Source organism: Ciconia boyciana, chromosome 2, assembly GCF_034638445.1.
Source record: "Ciconia boyciana chromosome 2, ASM3463844v1, whole genome shotgun sequence".
Taxonomy (NCBI): domain Eukaryota; kingdom Metazoa; phylum Chordata; class Aves; order Ciconiiformes; family Ciconiidae; genus Ciconia; species Ciconia boyciana.
Genome location: NC_132935.1, coordinates 72,913,429 through 72,939,898, shown reverse-complemented (window position 1 = coordinate 72,939,898; position 26,470 = coordinate 72,913,429). Strand labels below are relative to the sequence as shown.

General features: G+C 40.9%; 1 protein-coding gene across 1 annotated transcript in view; it reads right to left on the bottom strand.

Annotated features, from left to right (window-relative positions):
- Positions 1 to 968: 968 nt before the first annotated feature.
- EPB41L4B (erythrocyte membrane protein band 4.1 like 4B) overlaps positions 969 to 26,470 on the bottom strand; it is a 180,720-nt gene continuing 155,218 nt past the window's right edge. Inside the window, exons 24-26 of the mRNA XM_072851334.1 lie at positions 6,875 to 6,943; positions 2,648 to 2,811; positions 969 to 1,038 (exon numbers count right to left, since the gene is read on the bottom strand). Of these exons, the coding sequence (XP_072707435.1) occupies positions 969 to 1,038; positions 2,648 to 2,811; positions 6,875 to 6,943 (303 nt within the window). The remainder of the gene's footprint in view (positions 1,039 to 2,647; positions 2,812 to 6,874; positions 6,944 to 26,470) is intronic.

Genomic DNA, 26,470 nt, shown 5'->3' with positions numbered 1-26,470 from the left:
ATCATTGTTATTATTCTTTAAAGTGATCATTCAATTCATGTCAGTCAGGAAGGTGATTTATCTACCCAGGAAGGAAAAATCCTCCCTGCATGAGGTACGTCCACACTGCTGAGGCTCTGCAGCCTTCAAAGCCGGGGCAGAAGCTGTCCGAGTGTGGACGAGCCCTAATGCCTAGGCAACCTGGAGAAGGTAAAACTTCTCACTTAGTTAAAAAAAGTCAGTATCAAGCTAGAAAGTCAGTAGCAAATTACTTTAAACAACTGATTTTTTTTCATTAATGGAAATACGGTAAGATTTAGTTGAAGGTTTAGGTCAAGATGACGAACTATAGGGGGTGTTGGGTGTGTATACCTGTATGGTGGGGTGTCTTTCCCCCTTGCAGCTATTTATATCTCTGAGTAAAGGTTAAGGTTAGGAATTTAATAAGACAGCCGTTTATTTTTCTGTGGAGACTAACAGTCCTGGGTTTAGGATGTAATAATCATTCTTCTGCTTTAAAAATGGTTCTTTAACAAATAGCAGTAGCTCATTGCAATTTTCAGTTGTACAAAATGACATATTTTCTATGTTACTATCAAAATATTCTGCATAACATTAATTTCTGTGCACTTATTAACATATGTACAGAACAGTGTTTCCCAATAGAAATCAGTATGCTCCTTGCTGATCCTTTTTGCCCTAGATTTACCAAAACCAAACCTGAAATGAATTGTGTTAATAGTATAAAATCTCAGGAGAGATAAAGGATTGAAGGTTTATTTCCCAGCAGCAAATGAATAAAGGAACTCCTTCAAGTTAAAGTCTAGCCGAGACTTAATTTTAACCAACCGTGGTGAATCCAGGCGAGCCAGGAATATCACACATTTTCCCGATGCATTATGTTGAGTACACAGAAGCAGAGGAATGTAAACAGACAGAAGGCACATGAAAGGCCCCAATCCATTCTCCATCTGACGGAAGTGCGAATTTCATAATTCTGTCATCAAGAGTCTTTTCATCATTTTCTCTCTCTCAAGTTCACGCCTCAGAGTCTCAGCGCTGTGTAATTAATGCACAAACAGCCAATTATGGGAACAACAATAAGTCTCAGATTTCAATTTAAAATAATTAACATTTTCAAAATACCAAAGGAGGGGGGAAAAGGTCAGACTCAATTCAGTGAAAAGGCTGATAACTGATGGCTGATTCATAAACAAGTACCGCTTGATATTTCTGAAGAGCAAACATAAGCAAGAAGAAGGACATTAAAAGACCCACAAGGCAAAACAGTTTATGACTTCATCTCACCCCCATTAAAGGCTACCGATTTCATAGGAAGCTGGACCAGGACTCTAAAAATGAAACAGCTACAGTAAATGCCATCACAAAAGGCTGGTATTACAGCCTTTTGCTCATCAGCATGGTTTGATATTGGGGGCCATCTATATACTCAGAATTTGCCACAGTCCTACTTCACGTGCACACATCAGGGTGTGGGAAGCAGAGCCTGAAGTCCTTGCTCTCACACACCGAATCACTTCGGAACCTGCAGGCTCTGCAGCACTGGGAATGCCTTGGGTTAGTGATCCCATTTCTTAATAAACAGTGTAGGGAAAAAAAGCCATTTACTGTGTTGTTCTGAGAGTTAAGTATCTAATGCTTGTAAAGCAGTTTGGAGATTTAAACTGCAGTGCAGAAACCTTGCAGCCCATTCATGGTCAAGGAGGGGTGGAATCACCCACTTGTGCTCGAGACGTCCTACAGAAGCTGAGTTCGGCACTACAGCTTCAAAATTACATTTTCACTGGAACAATAAATTTTTAGTGAGTTAGCAAAGTTGAACAAGTGTGCAGGTGCAATTAAACCAGCATCTGCAAAAAATAATTAACAAATGAAATTGGGAATTGACTGTGAATCCAAAAGTAAAAAAGGCTAATTTATTAGGATGCCAAAGAAATACTTTTCTTTTCAACATAAGCCTAGGACTTCTTGTGCTCCAGAAGTATTGAGTATATCCACTCCTACATTTGTATTCAGTAAATTATCAGCTTGGGAAATTCAGCTTTGATTAAATTCTAGAATAAGAAGCCAGCATGCAAAACTGGTAGGGTGGAAGAATAGAAAACTGAAAGCAGGCTGTCTGTGGAAAGATGGGATGGCTTGTTGTTTCTCTGAGAAACTACAAGAAAGACCACTGTAGCTTGACATTAATAAAAAAAAAAAGAGGAAAAAGAAAGAAAAACAGTGCATGTTTTTCATTTAGAAGAGCAGACATTTCTCAACCTCAGCTTTCCCCCATAGACATTTAATTTCAAAGAACAAATTGCAACAGCAATTATTAAAACAAAGCTTTTGTGGTTCAGGCAAAATGACTTGCCTGAGGAAAATCTGCACAACCCTTTCTCTCCAGGCCACTGGCAATAGAAATGGTAGGCTGCTGGCTGCAGCAGTTAATTAAGGTAGTTTTTTTTCTCAGAGCAGATATAAGTTATAGGTATTTCTTTACATAACCCACCTATTCTGAAGTAGGTGTCAAGCAGCAACTGGAAATCTTTTGGTACCAGGGGAAATGGCACTTTATGGTGATTATGACAGAAAAAGAGAAATCAAGCTGATTCCTTTAATGCAGAGAGCATCATAGTATTTCTGTGAAAGCACTGCATAGTACCTGTCTGCCAGCGAAATCGGTTTATGCGACGTATATATTGTCTGGACTGTTGGAGTCGGTATAGTCTCTGCCAAAGATCTCAGTACGGGCGATGGAGTTACCGGCGTTATCTTAGGAGATGACTGCACCGCACAGCATTGTAATTTGCTGTCTGTAAATTCTGCCTACAAAAAAATGTATACAGACACAGAAAGAAAAAAAGTGTAGATTAGCTTCTACCACTCTTGCTAACTTTCAGCATCCAATTCATTGCCAAACACTCAGTAACAACAACTAATAACGAGAAGAAACGAGGGGCTGTAGCTGTAGTTGCTCAGTGCAACCTCCGTAGATGCTGAACAGCCACCTCTTTTGATGGCTTTTTCAGAGCTTTGCCCAAGGGACAAGCCTGATGGCAACATGCACTACGTGAGATGAAACTCCACATACAGGACTGGCAGCATTCAGATAAGAGATGTAACCAGTTCGGAGATGCCTCTTATCATTATTGTGTTTTCCCTAAAAATAATGCAGAACGCTGACCACGTGAGATTTCTGGACTATTCTTCAGAAATCCTATACAGTTTGCTGGTGGGTCCTCTGACTACTCTGTGTTTTGTAACAGCCAGGAGTCCGGGCTTGTAGGAGTCCGGGTTTCAAAGTCTCCATCCCTTTCCCATGTTTGCTGACTGGAACATGCCTCAGGAGAAATATTCCCCAGTATCTAGTGACAGGCAACGTTAAAGCAATATTGGAAGTGCTGGTTTAAAACAAACAGCAAGCAACCACCTCTTGTCTTTCAGGTGAGGCACATTAGCACTGCAGTATTACAGCAAAGACTGGGCCAGCCTATACAACTGGAGGGGGAGGATCCCTAAAAATAGAACAGCCCTGTCTTGCTTTTTGGCATGGACTATTCCTCATGCCAAACCACAGTGGCTAGTGCCTGCGGTGCATATATGACCCTGACCTGGGAAGAGCACAGAGCAACTGCAGTTTGTCGGGGCATCAGGACCATTAGGATATGCTCCTACTTGGCATCAGCTGCGTTTCTTTCTTGACAACTTTTTCTTCTGAACGTGGTTCAGACTTTGAAGCAGGGAAGAAGAAAAGTCACCATCATAAGGGAGCATATGATATCTATCCAGCTATTTGAATAGCAACGTTTTTTTCTTTGTCTAAATTATTTTTCAAATTCTGGAAGCCACATAGGATTAATGCTAAACAAACTAATCAGTTTAATCAGTGGGACAATTATTTGAGCCCAGGAAAGAATGGCTGTATTAGTTTTGCTTGCTTATTGTCATTTTTTAACACGTCTCTGTTCATGTTTCAGCTAAAAGCATCTGATATGCTTCAAAACAACCTTTGAAGCAGAAGGAATTCCATTAATTCCACGAAATTAGTAAAACGGAAAATGTAAAACCAACTAAAGAAACTCTCCCTCCAACCCTGGCCAATTATGTGTGTAAATACAGACTAATACAACCTCTTCAAACTTCTCTGTCATTCAGCTTTTAAAACTCAGCCTTACAGGCTACAGGGATTTTAAAACTCAACCTTACAGGGCTATCAAATTTGGCGTTCCTCACACAGGATCCCTGTCCTCTGAGGACTGCCAGATCGTACTTCACGGCATGAGAAGGAGGCACCACTCTGTGAAGCTGAGGTAAATTCTCCCAGCCTTACTGAAATCAGCAGAGCAATGACAAATTACACTTGCTGAAGATTCTCCCTGAGTCCTAAAGTATGTCTGCTCTGGATAATGGTTTTATGGTATATATATCCAAAGCATCTTTTTATATATATCTGCTTGCACAGTATGTTTAAGCCAAATATTTAACTGGTCTGAACAGATCTAATTTCATTAACTTCAGTCGATATGTCTCATACCACGCTGAGAATATGGTCATCAAGCCTGTCATTTCTCTGTGGAAGTCTCTGAAATTCAGAGGGGTTCCTGGCATGAACCTTATTTTTAAACATTCCAGGCAACCAGGTTCTCAGATTTTTCCTCTGATAAAACCAACACAGTTTCATATACACCACCAGATTAGAAGCCCTACACAAAAGGTAAAGCCTTCCAAATGTCACCGTTCATAACTTTTTTCCCCTTAATAACATTTCAATGTTTTGTTCCAAGAAAAAAAAAAAAAAAAAAAAAAAAGTGAAGGGGAAGCAAGGAAAAGAAAAAGAAAAAAAAAAAACAAACAAGGAAAAAAGGAACAAATGTTACCATCTGGGACTATGTGTGACTGGAGAACATTCTGAGTTAGATCTGCCTGCAAGTCCTAGCACTGATCTAGATCCTTCCCTTACAGCTCCCACTCGTGGTGTAGCTACCCTCAAGGCTTCGCAGCGGCCATGCATCAGGATGAACTGAAACACTGCTGGGGAGAAGCGTGTCTCTTTGGGCTGGGATGGAGGACCATGAAACACAGGACCAAAGTGTAATTAAGCTTCCTAATTGTTTTCCCATCTTTATACAGTCCTCTAGGTAGCTGCTGGTTTACCACAGATATTTGTACATAATTCGCTTGAAGGAATGTATGATGGATCACGCACTGTTAGATTTTTATTGTAATGGTGTTTTGAATATTTGTGATGTGGATTCTGCCCTCTACCCTGCCCAGGGAAATGGGACTTTATGGGGAGAGGAGGGAATTTAGAAAGATTATTTTGACCTTTACTTTGCTTCTTCTCTCCCGACGGAGCATAACAAAAATCTCAACATTTCAATTAGCCATGAAACAGCCATTTTCTGCAAGATGGAAATTTCTGTGGGGAAGTATATCAGGGTAGCTTCTCTTTATATTTTAAAGTTCTATCACCCCAATGATGAAAAAATATTTTATATAGCCCTCCTAAATTTTGCTTTCATCATAACTGTCATAAGCAGAAAAATAATTTCCTGACAATCGTTACTAATTAGTGGGAAAGCTATTCTGGGTGTATCTTTTTGCTTATATGAAGTAGTACTATGAAAGACACAAACACTGTAACTTTAGTTTAGCTTTTACCGCAAATGTACTATCCGGACTTGGCTGACCTAGTGAAAAGTTGCTGTGACATATTCCCGTGTATTTTCGGATAGCTTTAATTAGAGCTCAACAGTGGCACTGACACAGCCTGGGGAGCCTAACTAACTCTAGCTTTAAAATACCTATTTGGAGAAAAACAACATTTAGATCAAATCTCATGACCAGGATTACTGTGAAAGAAAAGCCTCTTTCTTTTAATCACTAAGTGCAGACAGTTACTGCACATTGGCCCAACTGTGATTGAAGTTACTTATCTCTGATTATATGCCAGATATAGATTGCTGCTACCAGTAAAAGTATAAGGTTAAAGTCTGAAATGCTTCATTTTGTGAATGTAATTTAAAAACTATAAGTCAGTTACTGTGGTTTATAATTATAATCAGAGAGTGTTTCTTGTAGATCAGAATCACTTCTCACACTGGAAAGGACAGAAAGGGTTATAATCAGTCCCACGACATATTCAGTTATATCAGGTCCTCCAAAAATCTTTAAAAATGATCTGAATTGCCTGAGTAGATAATTTTGTCATACTTATTACATCATGCCTCTACCCTTAAAGCAGGACTTAGATTGGACTTATTTTTTAAATTGTCAAATAATTGTTTCCCGTTTGTATGTAGTTTACCTTACCAAAAACCCTAAATCCCAGCTTCTGTGAAAGTTTAACAAGAATTAAATTCAATACTTGATTCAAGTTATTAAGTAAACATGGGAGTTTATACAAGGATACCATTGTAGTCATCAACACACTAACTATAATTCTTCCTTAAAATTCAGATGTAAATTCAATGAAAATCAGGCCCCTTCTTGTGATGGCACAGCAGGCAGTTTCAGGCAGGAGGCCATGCAATTGCTAGACAGAGGACTAAGTCTTCCCACTCCCTTATTGCTCCTTGGAAAGATGCTATGGAGCTTCACAAGTGTCCTCTACAGTCCTGAACTGAACACCATTTTGGAACTGACTGCATTAGCAGTGAGCCTTGACCTTTAACTCTTAGTCCTCTGTCTAGTAAGCAGCAATGTCTGAATGCAGGCAAGTTAATGATTTGTATAATGGGAATATTTGACTGAGTTGCACTCTAATTTCTACTTGGAAATTATCTTTTTTTTTTTTGAGGACTGCTTAGCGCATAAGTTTCTGACACTGTTAAAAAAACAGTTGGAATTGTGTTAAATACACAGTTTTTTAGTTGCACGTTCTACTTACAGAAAACTGTGGTACTGTTGTAAAAGGATCGAAAAAAGGATTAGATGTATCAGCAGGGAATGTCTTTATCTTTAAAAAAGATAAAGAAAAAGATGTTACTTTCAGAGCATAAAAATGCAAAAGAAAAAAAAAGCAGCAAAGCATTGCAACTACAGTGACATATCCAACAAATTAGAGCAGTTCAGCAGTGCTTGGACCAGACCAAAAAAGACCTCTCCAAAAATGCATACAGAAACCTGAGGATGAATAGTCAAAGCATAAATATGAAAACTTGATAGATTAATTTTACCAGGTAATTAAATCTGTTGTGCAAATACGGAGCTGATTGCATACAATGTATCTTCCAATTCTGTCAACAGCCATTAGAGCATTACCTGCTTCCTTCAGCCAGCATGACTTTTTAAAATAATATGTAATATGAAGTGCAGGAGCAAATTCTGCAGTGCAGGGACTTTGGCTGAAGAACTTGTGCTTTACATATTTTAGACTTCCAAATTTTCAGTTACACAGTTGCTGCCAAAGACAAACAATCGCGTAAGGTGGGATTGAAAGAAAACCATATATAAAAAAAGCACCAGGGACAACTGTTTGTTTCAGGCAGCTATGAGGTCCTGTGTCAAGAGGAGGGCTGTGCATAAAGGATGACTGTAGGAGGGTTTTTTGAAAGGTGCCTGGAGACGGAGAGGTGAGAGACCAACACGTCCATGTGCCGAGAAGCCTGAGAGGTCCCAGGGCTCGGTCCCTGAGCGTATGGTCACTGGTGTGACCCCCTGCTGGAAGTCACTTCTGCCCTTAAAATAATTTCAAACATTAACTGAAATTAAAGAAATATTAAAAGCAGCAACAATCTCTGTCCCACTTCATTGAGAATGCTGTTTCCCGTGATTTTCCTCTCTAGAAGGCAGACTTACTCATTCATTCAAAGAGAGGACAAAACACCATATAAAGGTATCAATTTTGAACTGTATGCCATCCTTTCCATTTGGAAAAAACGCATTTTTTCACTGTAAAGGTGTGTTTTTCACTTTATGGTAGAAACTGCTGTGCATTTGTTTGTTATGTGTGTCTTCAAGAATAATTCACTAACTACAGCTATATAACTGTTGTTTAATAATGAAGAAAGCTACCCCGAGGGCCCTGGGCCCTTGTAGGCCAAAGCAAAACCTGAAATTATGACGTCAAATATAATTAAGTAAATGTATAGCGTTTATTTTGTAAATAAAATAACAGAAACATATTGGCTTATAAGGATGCCAAGGGAAATTAACAGCCATCTGTGGGCCCACTTCTGCAAACGTGGAATTAATCTTGGCATTAATTGTTAGGCTTCTTACACACGAGGACTATGGACGGCAAAGATACAGTGAAGCATGTAAATACCTTTTTAACAGAATAGAGATGTTTATAAGTCAATTACACAAGCACAAATGAATAAACAGCTGTGCAAGGGAAAAATTCTTTTAAATCACATTTTTCTATGCAAACATAGTAAAGAAAGTTTCACACTCCTTTTATAGTCCTATATTCATGTCTGTTAGCAAAGTCTATGTATACTACATTGCTGATTGAACCTACTCATTAGATCGAAGCAACAGCTCCTTGCAAGTTTGTTATGTTACATCATACCCAGAGCCAAGTCTAGCATGTCTCACTCTTCTGAGAGACAGCAAATACCCATGAGCCCAAGTTGTCATTCTCAGGTTATGAAGGATGTATACTATGATGTTACAGTAGAAAATACAAGTGCACTCCATTACAAACACAATCTTTGAGCCAAAGGCAAACAGGGATGGGAAGTTGGTTGCTCATATGCAGTATGAGTTTGATATGCTACAGCCAAAATCTCTCTAATTTTGCAGGTTAATCTCATCAGGGAAACGAAGCACAGTTACTGAATATAGAAAAGAAAAATGACGCAGAACAATATTCGAGAGCCCACTGGGATTTGGGACCAGAGGCGCATAAGAGGAGTCAGCCCTGATTGCACACTGTGGCACACAGCCATGCAGAATGCTCTCTTGCAAAATCAGTAGTGCAACCTGTGGATGTGCCTGAGGCCAGGCTACGTATCAAACATGGCAAAAATTGCTTAATTTGGCTTAGTTATCAGTGCGAGTTCCTCTCTCGGGGAGCTGTGCTTGTTTAATCTCAGGAATAAGACAATCTCCACAAATGAAAGGCTCTCTAGGTTCTAATGCCAATTTCCGGCATTTTAAAGAAACTTAATAGAAATTAAGGAACAGAAGGGAAAAAACAGACTTGTGTTCAATTTAAGAGGGACAAACAGAAATCATCCTGCTCAGCCCTTAGAATTTACTCTTTCTTTCTCTCATCTTTTTTCGTCCTGAGAAGAGACCACTGTTACTCAAATGGCACAACAGAGTTTATTGGTTTGGCCTGGGGCCTTGATACGAGGGCTGCTGCCAGCTCCCACAGGCAAAGCAGAGACAACATTGTTGTCTCCTCAGCACTGGCGAGAGGTTCTTATCTATTCATGGCTTGGCTCTTTTTCCGTAGGAAGTAGGTCCAACATCCTCACCCACACAATGACAGAAAAATTCCGTATATTTGAGAAGACTTTTCAGACTGAGGATATGCAGGAAGGGGAGACAGTAGCATGGAAAGCATCAGTTAAGCAACTGGTTTGTGTGAAATTGGGTTTGGAAATTTGAAAGGTCTTTTCACCCAGGAATATACTTTGGCCTGCCTGTCCTGCATGGCCAGCATGGCCAGCAGTGTGCTGATGACAGCGGCAGTTGCCAGCACCTGGGAGGAGGAAGAAAACCCTGTGATTCCCACCCCACCACACAAGGAAAGCAGCGTCATGGGTGAGTCTCTTCCTGACCCTTGTCCTGGGGCTGAGTTTATTGCATGGAGTCAAAACTCTCAGAGTAGCTCAGAAAGCAAAACAACCCCCAGACCAGAACAGGAGGTGAAGACCTAAATGTTATGCATTCCCTGCACAGTGCACAGCCTCTCTCCCTGCCCTAGGAGGAAGACATACCATACCTTTAAACGTCTCCTGACTCACGTGGCAGAAACAGTCCCTAAATTTTTCCTGGGTGCTTTCTTCTCCCTGCTGCAGCAGCATCTGTTGAAAGATGCCACCTGGGGACTGAGAAAGGAAGAAGAGCAGAGCCATCTCCACCATCTACCACAAACCTCCAGTTCCTCCAGCCTCTGGAGACCTTCAGCAGCTTCCAGGCTTCACCTGGGATTGCAAACATGAGGGGAAAAGGGAGAGAGAAGAGGAGGTGGGCAGCTCTGTGAGCAGGACAGTCTCGTGAAGCTGAATTGTAGCTGCTCAGACTAGCAAAACACAGTAGCTGCTAGCATGTGGATTGCCTATAGGCAAGCTGCTGAGGTATTCTGTCTACTTTGGTGTAAGACAAAACGAGAAATAACAGCTTTGAAGTTTACAACTGAGCACAAAAATTCCTGTGGTGGCAAGTGGAGCAGCAATCATGTCCACGTTGCAGAGCTGCTCAGATGAGCACATTCTGTCACAGTCAGGCTCTTCCACAGGAGCAAAAGGGACTAACTGGTGTCACAGGGGCTACAGAAATATCATGAGCAGCAAGAGGTCAGAGCTGTGCTCTCAATAACAGCATAGACAGACTGCTAAGTACAAAACTTGATTTCAAGCACACCTCCTCTCTCTGCAGGAGTGAAAACAGTCTTGCAGTCAAAGTCACAACCATAAAACAACCTTTAAAGCAGGTCCCATAAGTAACTATCACGTCACAGGGGCATGGCATGAAAGGGGACTGAAGGCATTCTGCATTCCAGCGGCATCTCGCATGCTGAGGGCTTGTTTCACAACCTCAAATGCCCCTTGCTTGAAAGGTCAGGGTGCATTACCACAGCAGAACCACTTTGGACAAGTATCTCCTTGTCTAGAATATTTAGCTTGGCAAGTTGAGAATTTACTAAGCTTAAAAGAACAGTTGACTCTTAACAAAAAGAAAGAAAAAAAGAAAAGAATAATACAAACAGGATCAGCTCCGTCTCAGGGAAAGTCCACTGGTTGAGTAATCTTTAAGGAGAAAAATCTGAAAACCAATCAATATTACAGTCACATTGATTTTGTGGGAAAATGAGTGACATTTTATTCCTCTGTGGACAATTTTCTGCTAGTACTCAAAGATTCTTGTTGCATTATTAGCTGTCCATTGGGGTGACATATTTTGGAAGTATCTTTGCCACAACCAGAAAGAATTAACAGCACTAATTTTCCTTGATATTTATACTGCAAGGAAGAACGGAGGAGGGTGAAGGAAGAAAAGGGACAACAGGACAAGAACCTTCCCCTTTTCTTTGCATTTGTGCAAAGAGTTCTTCCGGACAGAATTTAAAATCTCAGTGAAAACAATTGTACTTTCCTGAAACACCTTTTAGATGGGTTAGGAGAAAAAAACTAACGTTCTCATAAAAGCAAACCGAAGTGGAGGGAGACAAAGAAAGAGTATTCCCACTTGACATGAAAACAGCAGGAGACTTGTGCAAAATGAGTCAGCAGTTGGAATGATTAATTGCAGTTAATTGATATAAAATTAGCTATTTTTGGTATTCCTATCAGAGGGGAATACTACAAATGTCCTTGCTGTGATAAAAAAATACCACTTTTGGGAGAAGTGGGCTTAATTTGGATACGTTCTCTTACATTCAGGGTAGTCCGTATATTCAGTGCCCTGCCATAACCTCCTTTCCTTCTACAAAGGTCCAGTAACATTTTCTGCTGTTGACACTTTGCTTCACTCCCATCCCCTGCACCTTGACTGGAAGCCTTTATAACATGCTGGAGGGAATGTGCGATCTCAGTGGGTTTGCACTGTCATTTTGTATACTGGCCAGACGGAAGACAAACTTTAGGCCAAACACTTCTCTAGATTCCTGTGCATCGCAGCAGAAGCAGAGCTGCTAACACTTGAAGCGGTGTCATAAACACGGCTCTCAGTATACGCATGTAGCCAGAGGAATATTCTGTGGTGCTTTATTTCAAAATACATGCTATAAGTTGAATACCATCACATCCATACAGCACAGAGACTTGTTTCTACTCATCAAATTAGAAAAGATCAGCAGCCAAAACTACTGGAGTACATTGCGTTAGCATTTCCCAGTCCTGATGTGTGATGTGACTTTAAAAACACCAGTTAACCGTTAGACCTGGTTTCCAAAACCAGTGATATGATTCTGAACTCTGCAATTGTTCAGTAAAGCTCCTTGTCTGCTGTCATACCATTTCAGTGGCTGAAATGAATAACGAGGTGCAAAATGTAAAATCAAAGAGTTTCTGGCATTTTTCACCATGCAATACCCCCATGGCCAAACAAATTCTTTTGAGTGGGAGTAGTTCCTGGCTCCAATGATCGATCACTCACGTAATGTCAACCTCAGTGCACTCCCTTCACGTGTGGCAACAAAACCAGAGTGGTAAGTAGGCAGGGGTAATCACTGCCTGGATGCACAGGGCAAGAATCAGATCAAACCAGTGCAGTCCAATAAACTTGTAACAGGACAGAGATGTAAATCAGCAATACCATTCACTAATCAGTCTTGGAAAAGGCTGTGTGAACTAAATGCCTCGATGAACCACACTTGGTGCGAATCCCACGCGCACTGCATCACAGGCCACCTTCTTTTCACGGGATGCAGGATTTTTTCCACTTGTTAAAATGATATCCAGGCGTCAGTGTCAGCAGACAGATTTAATTCACACACATTAAAGAGGGGCAGTTTTGCAGAAATATACCATTGAAAACACCCTAAGGCACCAAATGTGAAGTTTCTGAAGAGGATGGATTTCTGTGCAAGCTGCCAAGCCAGGGAAACACTACGTGTTCAGAACCTCGCTGCCTACTGTTGCTCCCTCTGCGGAGATAACACTGTGAAATCTCCCTCCTAGCTCCATCTGGTCTTCAGGTCTCCCTTGATCATCTTGCAAATAACTGGCGGAGACTGGAGTTCAAGGAAATGCTTTGAACAACTTTCACTGACACCTAAGAACCAACGTAAGTGAATCCAACTGTTTGACTCATCTGACTTATCTGCTTGATGTGAGTTTCCACAGGACTGCAGGACTGCAGTACAGAGTCTCCCTCCCCACAGGTACCACTTAACTCCTTTTGGTAAACTGAGAAAGCTCTGCCTTGAAAGTCATGTTCATTCCACGGTATCCTCGCTGAGCCAAGTTCTCTTGGGGTCCACTCAAATGGTGAACTTGCTATTCCTCTGCTCACTGATGTATGCCAGCCCTTCTCTGGCCCTTGCTGCAGACTGAGTCCACCTGTCCTGGAACGTGGCCCAGCAGCATACACCACGTTCTTGATGTCTCACTGGGTGCTTGTACAACAGGGCTAATACTTTCCTCTCCATCAGATACTTTCCTCCCTCTTGGGGTCACTTTGCGCAACCCTTCCTAACGTAGAGGCATTGTCAGGAGGTGGCTGTGTGGCTCCTTGGCTGTGCTCCAGTGACTTCTGGCTCCCAAACAGATGCTCAAGGGAGTTCATGGGAGTGATGTACAAGGTTCAGCCTCTGCTGAAGCTTGGCTTTGCTGCAGCTATAGCATTTCACAGGTACTTAACGCATAGTAGTTTGTGGCTACAGTATAAGCAATACACTATTTACAAGCAGGTCTACCGAAAACACAGTAGTTAAGATGCCCCAGATAAAATCCTGAATCTTCATGCCAACTTTTGTACTAATTTACAAGGGCAGCCCTGCAAATCGTGTTGGTGCTCATACCCCTCTTATGCTGCCTTTAAAGGTGGAGTACTCTGTTGATCTTCACTCTAAGGATTGTAATTATGGGTTGCTAGCAAAGTGATTTCAGAGGTATTGGGAGGGGGCGGGGGATGACGGTAGTAATGTCATTAAGTCAGCCCAGCAGCTCCACAGCACATCGGAAAGGAATGCATGTCCTGGATCATTTTTACAATGTAGCTTTGCCTTGAGACTATTTTTGAGAAGACATTCTTCAAAAGAATACAGAATAACAACAATTCAGATGTGACAAAAGCAAGGCAGTGTCCATGCTCTCACAGTCTTCAGGATTTTCAGTACTCTTGTGCTGATGCTGTGAAGGCGAGCAAACTTAAGCAGAACATAACCTCAGCATGGGCTGTCAGCCCGGTCACCATCCCCTGAGGAAAACGTGGCAAGGCAAAATGATGTCACAGTCTTGATGCGTTGGCTAAAAGGCAGACTAAAGATTGCAGCATTTGTTTGGTCTTTGTTTAAAACACAGAAATGAAGCAAACAAAAAGCAGTAGGTATACTCGCTGGATATGGTTGCTCTCCAACATTGCTGCAGACTAAGTTAGTTGCATTGCTAGGACAGCTAATGCAAAGTTACCTTTTTTTGTCCCTTGGTCTTTATCAATGAAATCAATGATGATCCAGTGCCAGGTGCCTAGACCACGTGCACAGCCAACAAAATGATGTGGCATCTTCTGCAGATGGAGGCTGTTGTCATAGAAGAAAGTCACTAAAGATGGATAACATGAAGAGGAGGAAATAAGTACTGTGATTCCTGCCACTTGAGAGTGCCCCAGGTGAGCCATATTTTTCCCAATTTGACTGCCAGCAACCAGACTCTACCTGCATTTTGTACCAGATGGAAATTCACCAATAGCCATACCTGATTATTTCTAAGCATAGAGACTGACAGCTCATCATGCAACAATAACATGTTGGCTCACCGTGCCTCATTCACACGGTGACTTCAAACCCAGGGACATTTCAACAAAGGCTGACTAATAACCACATAACATACCTGCACTTTTTCAGAATCATCAGGATCACATTCCTCTATTGGAAAGTTATGATAGATTGACGCAAACGGTGCACTGCCTGACCCTCGTCCAACACAAACAAATAGTTTGACTTTCTACTGTAATCAATCTCTACTTGTGTAAGAGCAAAAGCTGGCTGAAAGTCCTTAAGTGTCCAGAAACTCAACCAATCGTGATCTCCTTTAACGTCAGGATAGTAAGAAATACTTTGCATTAATTTTCTGTCCTATTTTTCTGGGCTATTGAGCTCTGCCAAAATCCCCAGGAGTTTATACAGTTCATTATTCTGAAGGAAAAGAATAGCACAGGTAGATTAAAGTCAGTGGAGCTGCAGAAAAAGTGTTAAACTGACAAACTGGTGCACTACTTTTATATATCTATCCAAAAGGACACTTGAGCATATTTTCAACTTCAGCATGTGACTAGTCACAGTGACTACTGCAGCCCTAATTTGTGCACGTGCCTACAAGTTTTGGTGACCTCTCATGCATTAGGATCTACTCAAATACACATAGGAGTGCTGACTGCTGTGCTGTGCTGCAGCTTGCTAGTCTCACTACTCTAAAAGTCTGGTCTGAATTAAGCTTCTATATGACAATAATCCATTCCCGTCAAAATATGCCACCTTTTCCAACATGCATCATGGAAATAGAGCACTGCTTCTTTAAACATAGTGGATGCAAACTATTTGATCCTATCAATAAGACCAACTTGAGTAGAAGCTAAAAGTCTATAAGGAACAATGTTTTGCTTGGTTTAAGATTCGTGCATGAAGAAATCCAATCCCATATCTAGTAAATCTTTGTGACGTTACGTATAGAAACCTATTTATTCATAACCTCACGCCCTTGGCTATGGAATAATTCATATTGCCAGCCACCAAGCATTGAAAAAACACAAAGGTTCTGTCTTGACTGCAAGTAAAATCTCATCTTCAAATACAACAGCTCATTAGTCATATATATTTACAGATTCAAACACTTGCATTGTAATACTTTGCCAATTCAGTGCCATGAAACACATCAGATGCCTCTGTGTCTGTCAAGTCCCTCATTAAAGCAGTCCAGCATCAAAGTAAATGTATGGTTCCTTTTCTCAGCATATTTCCATTTTTTCAAGAACAAATTGGGATGCTACCTTAAGAGCCGGTCTCCCAGTCTGAGACACTGTACTCAGGCATGTTCCATAGCTAAAGAGATTAGTCCCAGCCAAGGGATAATCCCAATTGATTAGGGCTATTAGCACATAGCTCACTTTCGCCCATCCTTAATTACAACAGAAATGTCTCCTTTGGACCAAGAGGTAAAAGTACAGAACTCTTCTGCTTGGCCCAGGAATGACAGCAGTTTGAATGCCAGAAGGCTGCTCTATCATTTGAGCAGAGCTCTGCTTCCCCATAATTTGTTTATTGGGCAAAGGATCCAGGGGATCCATTATTAAAGACATCTCTGTGAAAGTGACTGAAGAAGATTATAATGCTGCAGTGAACAGGAAAAGAAAAAGAAAAGGGAAATGGGAGAGAGGCCAAACAATGACAGTCCTCTCCCTGGAGGTCTGCTTGTGGGTCTTTTTCAGGGGAAGAAATACACTGTGAATAAAATGTCACAGGCAGATCCTGGTCCCCAGTCAGTGACTTCCTGCCCATCCCAGCAGGAGCTCGCCGGGGAGCCAAACGGGGAGCTGGGGATTTCCTGCAAGGCACATTTCCAGCACCACTGCCTCCAAGGTCCCTTCCCAGCACCATGTGGTGATGGAGGAGGCCAAAACACACTGTTGTCTGGCAAACTCTGCTGATGTTATGGTCCCTGGGAAGATTATAGTTAACTCATTCAATTCAGAAAAACCTTGAAGCCTTTCTAAATCATAAGAGGAGCAGAAGCTGGTGTTGTCAACCTCATAACTAGGGAACAAATGAGGGGGCTTGCAGTGACGGCTTTAACTTTCTCCCCAAGAGCCCTGGGATAGCTGATGGCTAGGACCTGGGATACTCTGTTTTCTTGGGGGTGTTGTTTTGATTTGTTGTTGGTTGGGATTTTTTTTGGAATCCCGTGCCTGCTGCTTTTAGAGTGTGCTCTCCGTGAGCTTGGGAGCTAACTGTTCTTGGTGCAGTAATATGCCCACTTCAGCCACACTGCAAATGTGAAAAAAAGCCTTCACCCACACTGCCTCAGTGCCCCTGTTCTTGGTGAGGGAAAAAGCACAGTTTCTTCAGCCCTTTTTTCCAAACTGCTAGCAGTAAGGCAGGAGAGATCTGAAGGACAAAATCACTTTAGAGGCACAGACAAACATGGGCTCTGCTGTCCACAGACATTTTGAAGAGAGCAAGCTTTGTCTGCAATCTGGGCAGCTCAGCCACTGATGCAAACACATGGGCTCTATCTGGATGGGAGCACTTGAGCTTCATGGTTATTGATTTTGACAGTTTGCTTGACTTGGATGCAGCATGAGACGAGTGCCAAATTGTGCACAAATTCAGGTGGTCAGAAGCCCACTGTACTTGGCACATGATTTCCCATCTCCAGCACTGCCAACAGGGCTCTCAGCAGAGCATGTGCACATGGCTTGGTGTGCGTGCCAAATGGCACGGGCAGCTCCTTCATCAAAATACTTCTTGGTAATATCTGGCACTTTGCTTGAAGTGGCCAGGTGACGTTTCACAGCATCGGAGCACTTGCAAGACTCTAGCCAAATTTTTGGCAGAGGCACAATAAATGACATTAACTTGCTAAACGAGTTTTGTAGAGGTTCACTTTCCTGACCTCACTGACTGTTCCTCCAAGAGGTGGGGTTCGGTCTTGGGTTGCTGAACATGAGATGCATGTCATACCATAAAGTAAGCCATAAATCCACAGTTCTTCCATAGTGATGGTTTCGTGGCCAAGTTCCAGGGAATAACTAAGGAGCATGCAAGAACTGTTTTTTAGTCAGCAGGCTTAAATTGGACGTACAGGACATCTACCTCTGTTGAAATTTTCTTCCTCAGCCCAAAACAGTTTATTATTTTGTTTTTCAGAGAGTGATAGAAGGGGTAATGAACAGAAGAGGACACTGTACTGAGTTCAGTGGTTTTTAATCCAGTTACCATGATAGCTGATTAGCTGGAATTAAGGAGCTCCTGTTTTCTTCCTTCCACAATTAAATTACAGTTTTCCTCCATGATCTACAATATTTTTGGACAAGGCTCAGAAACTGTGGAATTACTACAGACATGCTGAGATTTATGCAAACTTCAATTTATCAGTTCAACTTTCTGGTTATTTCTACTATTACCACTCTTCTAAGTTACAAGACTTGTCCTAGGCTCTGTACAAAGTCAAAGCAAAAGATCTGTCCTGATGTAAATCTCACAAGCCAATGACTGGGTCTCTGTTTTGGTTTCGCTTGCTAGTAGACAGACTACAACAACTTAAATAGGTAATATGCCTCGGTAGGGGATTTTCCCACTGTTGTGAATAACAGTAAAAAGCAGCGGACAAATCAGTAGACAGGCCATAAGAGAAAACTGATGGTCCCTTAGGTACTGCTGGTCGTTCATCAGAAGACATGCTATTGGAACTGCTTGGGAATTCTCATCAGAAAATGCCTATTTATCCAAACTGAACGTGTTACAAAAGAATCGTTATGGTACAAAAGAATGGTTTTATCTCAGCATTTTATCAGAGTAGGTTTTAGTGCCTAATTTAGAAATGACATTTTGATTGGAAACATGAGTTCATTTAAATTAATTAACAAACATTACTTGAAACTGAAACACTTCACAACTGCTACAATGCAAACATTTCAAATTGGCCTGATACTTCCTCTACCCTTCTTACCACTCTCTGACATTTGATTCAGGATGTTTTCCAAAATACAGGCTTTTGAAAGAAAATTTAGACAACTAGATTTTACTTTAATGAAAGAAGAAAAAAAAAAGATTCTCTATCAGTTACGATTATTCAATTGAGTGGCAAATAAAAAGAAAGTTTACTTGTTGTTTTTGCTGGTTTTACAAGTTGAGTTACCCAGCCAGTCAAAAAACAGCTCGGGAAGCAGATGTTTCCATTTTCTGTTGGAGCTTGGAGGCATTCAATTGAAATTCCACAGAACAGCCAAGCAGTTAGCATCACACTTGCTATCACACTGGAAAAATGTGAATTAGAATTACACATATATCAACTCATTAGCAGGTTGGAAAGAAAACAAATACACAAGAGTTACTCACTGGAGTCTAAATGCAATTGTCACTAATCACAGTGAGGAAGAAAGATTATGAACTTCACAGCTGCTGAGACAAAAGGAATTATGTACTCCTCAGGCCACAGGAAAGGTGATTAATATGCCTTTATCAAAAGATTTTGAGACATAATAGCTTAATCGCTATACTTGTCTCATTGAGAGCAAACATAAAAAGATATACGTAGTTTCAAGTAGGCTTTTGCACAGAAACTGAGCATTTTTCTATTACATGGGTTACTTTAGAGTAGAAAAGAAGGAGACTCAGTCAGTACATCCAAAAATTGATGCTCTGTGTCTGAAAAGCCCTGTCTATCTGTTGTCCCCTTTTTTTCTTCTTAGGCAGATGTTACACCTGCTTATTGCTTCTAAGGACATGAAACACATTCACTTGAAAAGTAAAGCAACAATCTGAAATTTAAAAAAGATATTGAGGAAAAGTATGATTGAACATATCAGACCTGATTTACAACAATATGCAGGTTCTAAAAGATTTGCTAAAGATTTGCCTTCTCAGCTTGCAGCAGGAGGTAGATGTCAGCCAACTTAAAATCTGTTTGCTTGCATTTACTTGATCCCCTTCACTTATTCTGATGTTGATTTCAAGCAAAAGAGAAAGCTGTTACTGTCATGGAATAATCACGTTTTTGATGGGGAGGCAGGAGAAAGGGATTGCAGGTAGCATTTTATCTTTTTTTTTTTTTAAGCTACAATAATGTTTGTGATCCTCAAGTTTCCTGACTTTACTAACCACTGCTGAGGTGGTGGCAATCACTTCAGGGGCACTTAGAAAAGTTTTGGACTAAAAATGGTTATTGCACTAATTACACAAAAAGAGAAGCACACAGACAGTCTTGCACTGCCCTGTCTATGGTGTTTGGCAGTTTCAGATGCTCTGCATCGTTAGCGAGCAGTCTCCCTAGGATCTTGCCTGTCAATTGGCCTCAAGTCACTGTTATTGCAGTCAAGCACATCCTAGACTCCCTCTCATAAATTGATCAAACTTCATTTTAAAGTTACTTCAACAGCCGCAGTAGTCCCATTTGGAGTACTACTCCAGAAACTACACTTCTTGCAAGTGTACTTTATCACTCCCACAGTCCTCAGGAGAAGCATCTGTGAAACCGCAGGCTTTCACAGATTATTTGACCTACAGATAAATCATTTTGTTTGTGGGGTTAGTGTTCAGCTGGATCAATGAGCTGATCAAGCTCCTGTCACAGCCCCGCTAAGGAAGCTGGGACAGAGGAAACCATCCAGCACCCATCTACAGAAAGACCTGCATGTACAGCTGTGACACCACAACCTCAGTCCTCCAGCTTCATAGACAAGTCTGTAAACTGCCATCAAACCGTCAACCGTATAGGCACAGCAAACATCCCGCCACAGGGCAACAATCTCACAGACTTTAGTTACAGTGCACTAGCAGTTCTCTAAGCTATTTTCCTGACTGTATCTCCCTGCAGGCACACAGGTGGTAGAAGACCCACCAGTCTTCTGGTGTAAATGTCTTCTCAAATGAGCTCCCAGCATGTGGCAGGCCTGCTATGGAGTCCAGCCAAAGTTCTAAGCTCCAGGACCAGCTCTGCTTGAATGATCTGGCAGAAAACAGATTTATGGATAGGCTTTTGCTTCTTTTATAACTTCTACAGGCATGGGGCAGGCACATGGAATGCCAGAGGATGGTTAAGACAGCATCTTAAAATGTATGGAGATGACTAAAAGTAATTGTATGTGGCAGATTTTGTCACCTCTCCAGGTAAAAGCTTATCCCCTCTTGATCCAAACTACCTTCTGGCATTCCACCCTTATCTTTATCGCAAGTTTTATAAAAAGTTAGCCAGTGGGTCATTCAGTATTTTAAAGCAGTGAATTAGAAGACACAAAGTAGGCACAGTGCAGCATCATGCCTGTACTTTTTTCTACTTAACACCTTCCCCTCTTTTTGTACCTTTTCTTGCTCATGTACACATCATATCCAATTTATCACAGTGTTCACTGGTGCAAAGTCAGCAATGGATTTCACCTTGTGGATCTTTTTATTTCTTGTGGAATTCACTTTCAATTAGTTAAAGAAATAGGGAAGTGTTGAATCATCTGTCATACATTTACAGAGCACACCCAGTTGTTCTGCTCAGCATACAGATAATGGGGAAAAAAACATTAATTGAGCCAATGAATTTAAATTACTCAAATACAGGCAAAATAAAAAGTAAATCTAGATGTTTACAGTTCATCTTTTAGCATTCTCTCATTTTGCTTCTTCACTGACTCTGTGTGCCTTTCTGTAATGGATGAATGGGACCAAATCCCCAAATAGCTGGGTAGCAGTCAAAGCATTTTACATTTTTTAGTGGATGTTAAACTAAAATCCAACAGGCAGCCTCTGAGCCTGACTGCATTCCCAGACACTCAGTTATCTTGCATATTAGTAATTCAATAGACTGCTTATGAGACTGGCATCCACCGGTAAAGCCCCATGCTTGAACATGCAGAGCTCCATATTGGTTGCAAGTCCTATTTATAGTACTTTACGTGTGCAGACTATAAGAATCAGCTATTAGGGAGTGTGAAAGTACAATCCAAAATGTATTCACCCATTATTCTGGCTGCCCAAGTGGCATGATTGTTTTTAAAAATGTGCTAAGTCTCTTCTCTAGTTATTAGCATGCTTTATATAACCTAAATGATGCTCAGGTAATTTGCATTTGCTTGATTCAGACGGTGTTCTCCTAGGAGCCTTGCACTGTATGCAGCACTGAGCACTTTCTGCAAACCCCCAGTCAAATGTCTCATACTCAGTTTGACCGAGCACTACAGTGCACCCCTTCAAATTGTCTTCTTATCTGCTTGATGCCCTTTTCTTGCAGCAGAAAAAAGGTCCTTGCAATATCAGTAAATTTAAAGTATTCCTTAAGTTCCTATAGAACTAGATTTATTGCCTGTTGTTACAAGTTTTTTGTATTAAAGTTATTTGCTTCAGCAATTGCTGCTCTTTGCTTTTTCTTAGTTTAATATGGAGTTAAAGGGCATGAACTTGAAACTGGGAATAAATGTACATTTAACATGTTGCTTACTGCTTTGAGTTCTTATCTGTACATATAACTGTACATACAACAGACAAACTGCTTCTTTGTGCAAATTCTTTTGCTCATAATTGGCCATTGCATGTAAGCTTGAATGTGCAAATACTGTTAATTGAGAAGCCGGCTCAGAAAATAGCATTTTTGAACATTCTTCCTTGAATCCAGATCATATTTATTGCTTCCAATTCTTCTTGTACTAAGAAATCTTTTTTTTTTTGTTATGAAGATGTAAAAGTAGAAAGCTTCTAATTCTGAAATATATCACACAGCCTTCCTAAGTTTTTTGAGAAGACCTATTTTATCTTCAAGTATGTAGTTCACCACAAATAAAGCATTTATAAATTTGTCTCTGACTGAGATGTTTTAAAGACGTCTGGGGCATGCAGAGATACTTGATCTGTATTTTCAGCCAGGTAGATGGTAGATACGTGCTATCTAATGCTCTTATCAAATTTTAGTCTTGAATTACATTATAGCTGCTTTTGTTTAGAATTCAATGCCAAAAGGAGTGGTTATGAACCTATTAGAGTTTGATATGTTTGCCTGTCTTCCACTGAAAAATTGCTTTGCACTGTAAGTGAAAAGATCTTCAAAATGAAGGGAAGAAATACTGAACGCATTTGCCACTCTGTTATTTGGCTTATTGCAACCTTGCAAAATTGTCATAAAAATTTAGCAACTAAAAATCCAGTCAACTCTTCTTTATCAATATAACAAATATTAAATGGAAATGGAATGAGAAGATTCTTTACTCATTCTCCTCTATTCACTACCCCTCAATGAGACTCAATGAGATCACTTTCAATGAATAGGATTGCTTACACTAGTAATGCTATTACTGAAATAAAAATATTTGTTTCCAACTCATCCTAAATAAAAATATAAAAATACCTAGTTTTACACTGAAGGCCATTTATTTTTCATTTTTAAACTATCATACCGATAGTTTATACCTTTTAAATGTTGTATCTCAAGTTTTGAAAAGGCAAATAGTTTTCTACTTACTGTTTTCCACCAATAGATGGCAGGTGAAGCCCTAGAAATTTATTTACTTGATACAGCATGAAATAAGAACACATGGTTTGCACTTGCCAGCTGTAAATCGGTGCTCTCTGATATCCCTTCAGATGTGATCATGATTTAGTCCTAGCCCATCCGCCTTGCATTCTAAACCTTAGTCCAAGTTTAGGAATAGCTACGTTTTGTGTGTAAGACTGTTAATTCTTATTTATTTTGTCCTACTCCATTAGGTCAAACTGAAGTTTGCATACATCATCTTTCTCTCTTGGTTGGGAAGGTATTTGTCAGCATGGCGTAGCAGCTGTTACATTCATTCAGGGTCTTAGGACTGAGTTTTCTGTAATGAAACAAGAAAGCTCTACATTCATACCCATGTCACAAATCATACTGATTGTAAGCTGGAACAGAATAGCTTGCAGCTCAAGCTTTGATTTCCAGTTCCATAAAAGCTAGAAACAAGAGAGAGAGAGAAAGAGAGAGAGACTGGTGGGAGAAAGAGCCTACTACAGTGATAAAACTAATTTTAATAAACCACAATAAGGATGCTCAATAATGTGATACTATAATTCGTCATATATTATGCTGTATTTTTTAAAAAAATCCAACTCTTCTCTGAAACATAGAAGCAGGAGGGATTGAATCTTGTTTATATACAAACCAGGTACAGTGCTTAAAGTCACAATGAAGTGGTATAAAAAGATGGGATTTTCTTCTGCACCTGATATGATTTTAAGGACAGCATGTAATGAGTTGTAATCAATTAATTGTAGGATTTACTGAAAAAGTAATAAAAGTGTATATAAATCACGTGATTTGAGGAGTGCAGAGCATAAAAAGATACCTGTCCTTCTAGGCAGTCTGCATTAGTAAATGTGCATTATTTCTTCTGCAAAATGATTTCCTGAAATCAGTCTGCCTCGCAATTGCCCTGCTGTTAACTGGCAGTCTAGGTATTGATGACTAAGTGACCATTAGAGCTCAGCTGGTTCTTCTATATATCACAGTAGCTCCTCCAGGCTGACCATGTAGACAAATTTGACTGCTCTGATCCCGGCATGGCAGCCTGGATGAATTCTATTAATCCAATCTATTCACTAATTCTTCCATTTTTATAAGTTAATTTGGTTTTGTGAGCTCCACTTCTAACTGTAACTCTCAGCACGTATTAAAGCTTCCGCTGTACGGGCAACAGCAGCAATACATGGATAAAACCCAAGGCCATCAAGAAGCATCAATGAACAATGAAGACCATGCAGCTGAGTCAGCGACTATTAATCACTCTTTGCCAGTAATGTTATAGAAGAGAAGGGAGTATGTCTGAAACTGCTTCAAATTAAGAGCTCTCCAGCGAACTGGGGAAGTTTGGCAGCATATATCATGACCAAAATAAAAAAGTTGATTTTAGATGTCCAATCTAGGTGCCTTAGTCTCTCTAGTCCAGACAACAAAGAGAAGACAGCTGTTTGAATACCCCTCTGCAGGAAACCCCCTGACTATGTAGGAACCTGAACTTCCAACCCTATCACCTCAGGCAAATACCCCAAATTAGGCAGTATGAATGACCGTACCTGTCACTGAGTGTGAAACAAATGGGTGCAATTAACAAGCAACTTCCCAAGAGCCAGGTCATAGCATGCAAAACCAGCACACTACCACTGACTTGACAGTAACACGACGCTAAGCTGTACGTGATCTTGACCCTCAAATGACAGCACATGTTATCACAACAGAAGTATTAAATAATCAGATGGGCTCAAAGTTACGCATTTCCCCTTAGCTTGCTTTTGTTTGGAGCCTCTCCCCCTGAAGAGTAAACTTTTCATTCAAACCTCAGTTGAGAGCAGCCTGTGGCCAGTGAAACTGCAGAGAAAGGTCTGTAAACAATAACTGCTCTGTAGAGAACAAGCTGACCTTTACAGACGTTAAACAAAACAAAAAGGGTTGATTGATGCTGTGCGGTACATGCTCTCCAAAATATTTAAACCAAGAAAGTAATGGAAGGTTAGTTTATGAACATACAGCGTGATAAATTATGTCAGCGGATGGTGGGGTAGGAAAGGGGAAAGCATGACTGGGTAAAATATTTAGGGAAAAAAGCCTGTATCCTCAGCTTGAAAAGGAAAAGTGTGTAATGCTGACTTCTATTAAATGGAAACAAAACCCAAACCTATAATGTTTTTTAGAATAAGAAATCTATTAGCAAACTCCAAAGGATAATTACTTACAGTTCAGCCACAAACATGTTATTAATACAGAGAAGGACAATCTAACCTATATAGAATCATAGAATGGTTTAGGTCGGAAAAGACCTCTAAGATCATCAAGTACAACCGTTAACCTAGCACCGCCAAGTCCACCACTAAACCATGTCCCTAAGCACCACATCTACACGGCTTTTAAATACCTCCAGGGATGGTGACTCCACCACTTCCCTGGGCAGCCTGTTCCAATGCTTGACAACCCTTTCTGGGAAGAAATTTTTCCTAATCTCCAATCTAAAACTCCCCTGGCGCAACTTGAGGCAGTTTCCTCTCATCCTATCACTTGGTACTTGGGACGAGACCAACACCCACCTCGCTACAACCTCCTTTCAGGTAGTTTCCATTTCAGGCTGCCTGTGTCTTGTCAACCCAAACTACAGACAAAGGCTGCAGAATGCTGCACCTCTTTCTCTCTTTCCTTTGCTCCCTTCCCCCAGAAATGTACAGGGAGTGGGGGGAGGGTGTTCAGCTTAAATACATCTCTTCCTGTCGCTTTCTGGAATGGGATAGTTTCATCATCCAGCACTTCCAGGAGGTTCCAGGTAATCATTCTCATTTCTGTAGATGCTCCTCAGTCTGCAATGGTATTTTCAGGTGCAACAGCAGGTCTCTCCAATATGGTGGATGTAGGAGCAGTAAGCACTGTACTCTCATTGCAGATGCTACCGCTGGAACAGTTCTGCCACCAAGGAGACCTAGGGGCTCAAGGAGCTAGAGAGTCCCTTAAATTTCAATTTGCTGCAGTTCAGAGATTCAACATCTGCACTGTAAAAGTCTTGGGGTGCTAGGACTGTACAGCTGAGCCAGGTTGAAGGGCAAAGATAAGAAGGGGGTCAGCAGGAACAGGGTGGGTGCTGATAGCACTTTGATGGCAGGTGAAGAACGTTCTTATTGAACCTCCTGAAGTTATAGAGGGACCATGAAGTGCCCTCAAGGACTTTGTGAAGAAACAGGCTCGAAACTGCATGTGAGAGAACAGCTGTGCAGATCTCTCTATCCTTCTAGGGCCACTGTCCATTCCCAAACTGCAGTATATCAGTGACAGTCTCAGCTGCTCCCTAGCTCCTGCCCAGTCCCCTGCATCAAACCTGTCTTCCCATCCGCAGCAGCAAGTCTCTAGGCATAGTGCACCCCATACCCGCCTCAGTGTACCTCTGAAGCCAAAAAGCCATGGCTGAATATTCACATCCCTTCTGCAAGCAGGGAGGGGCCTTA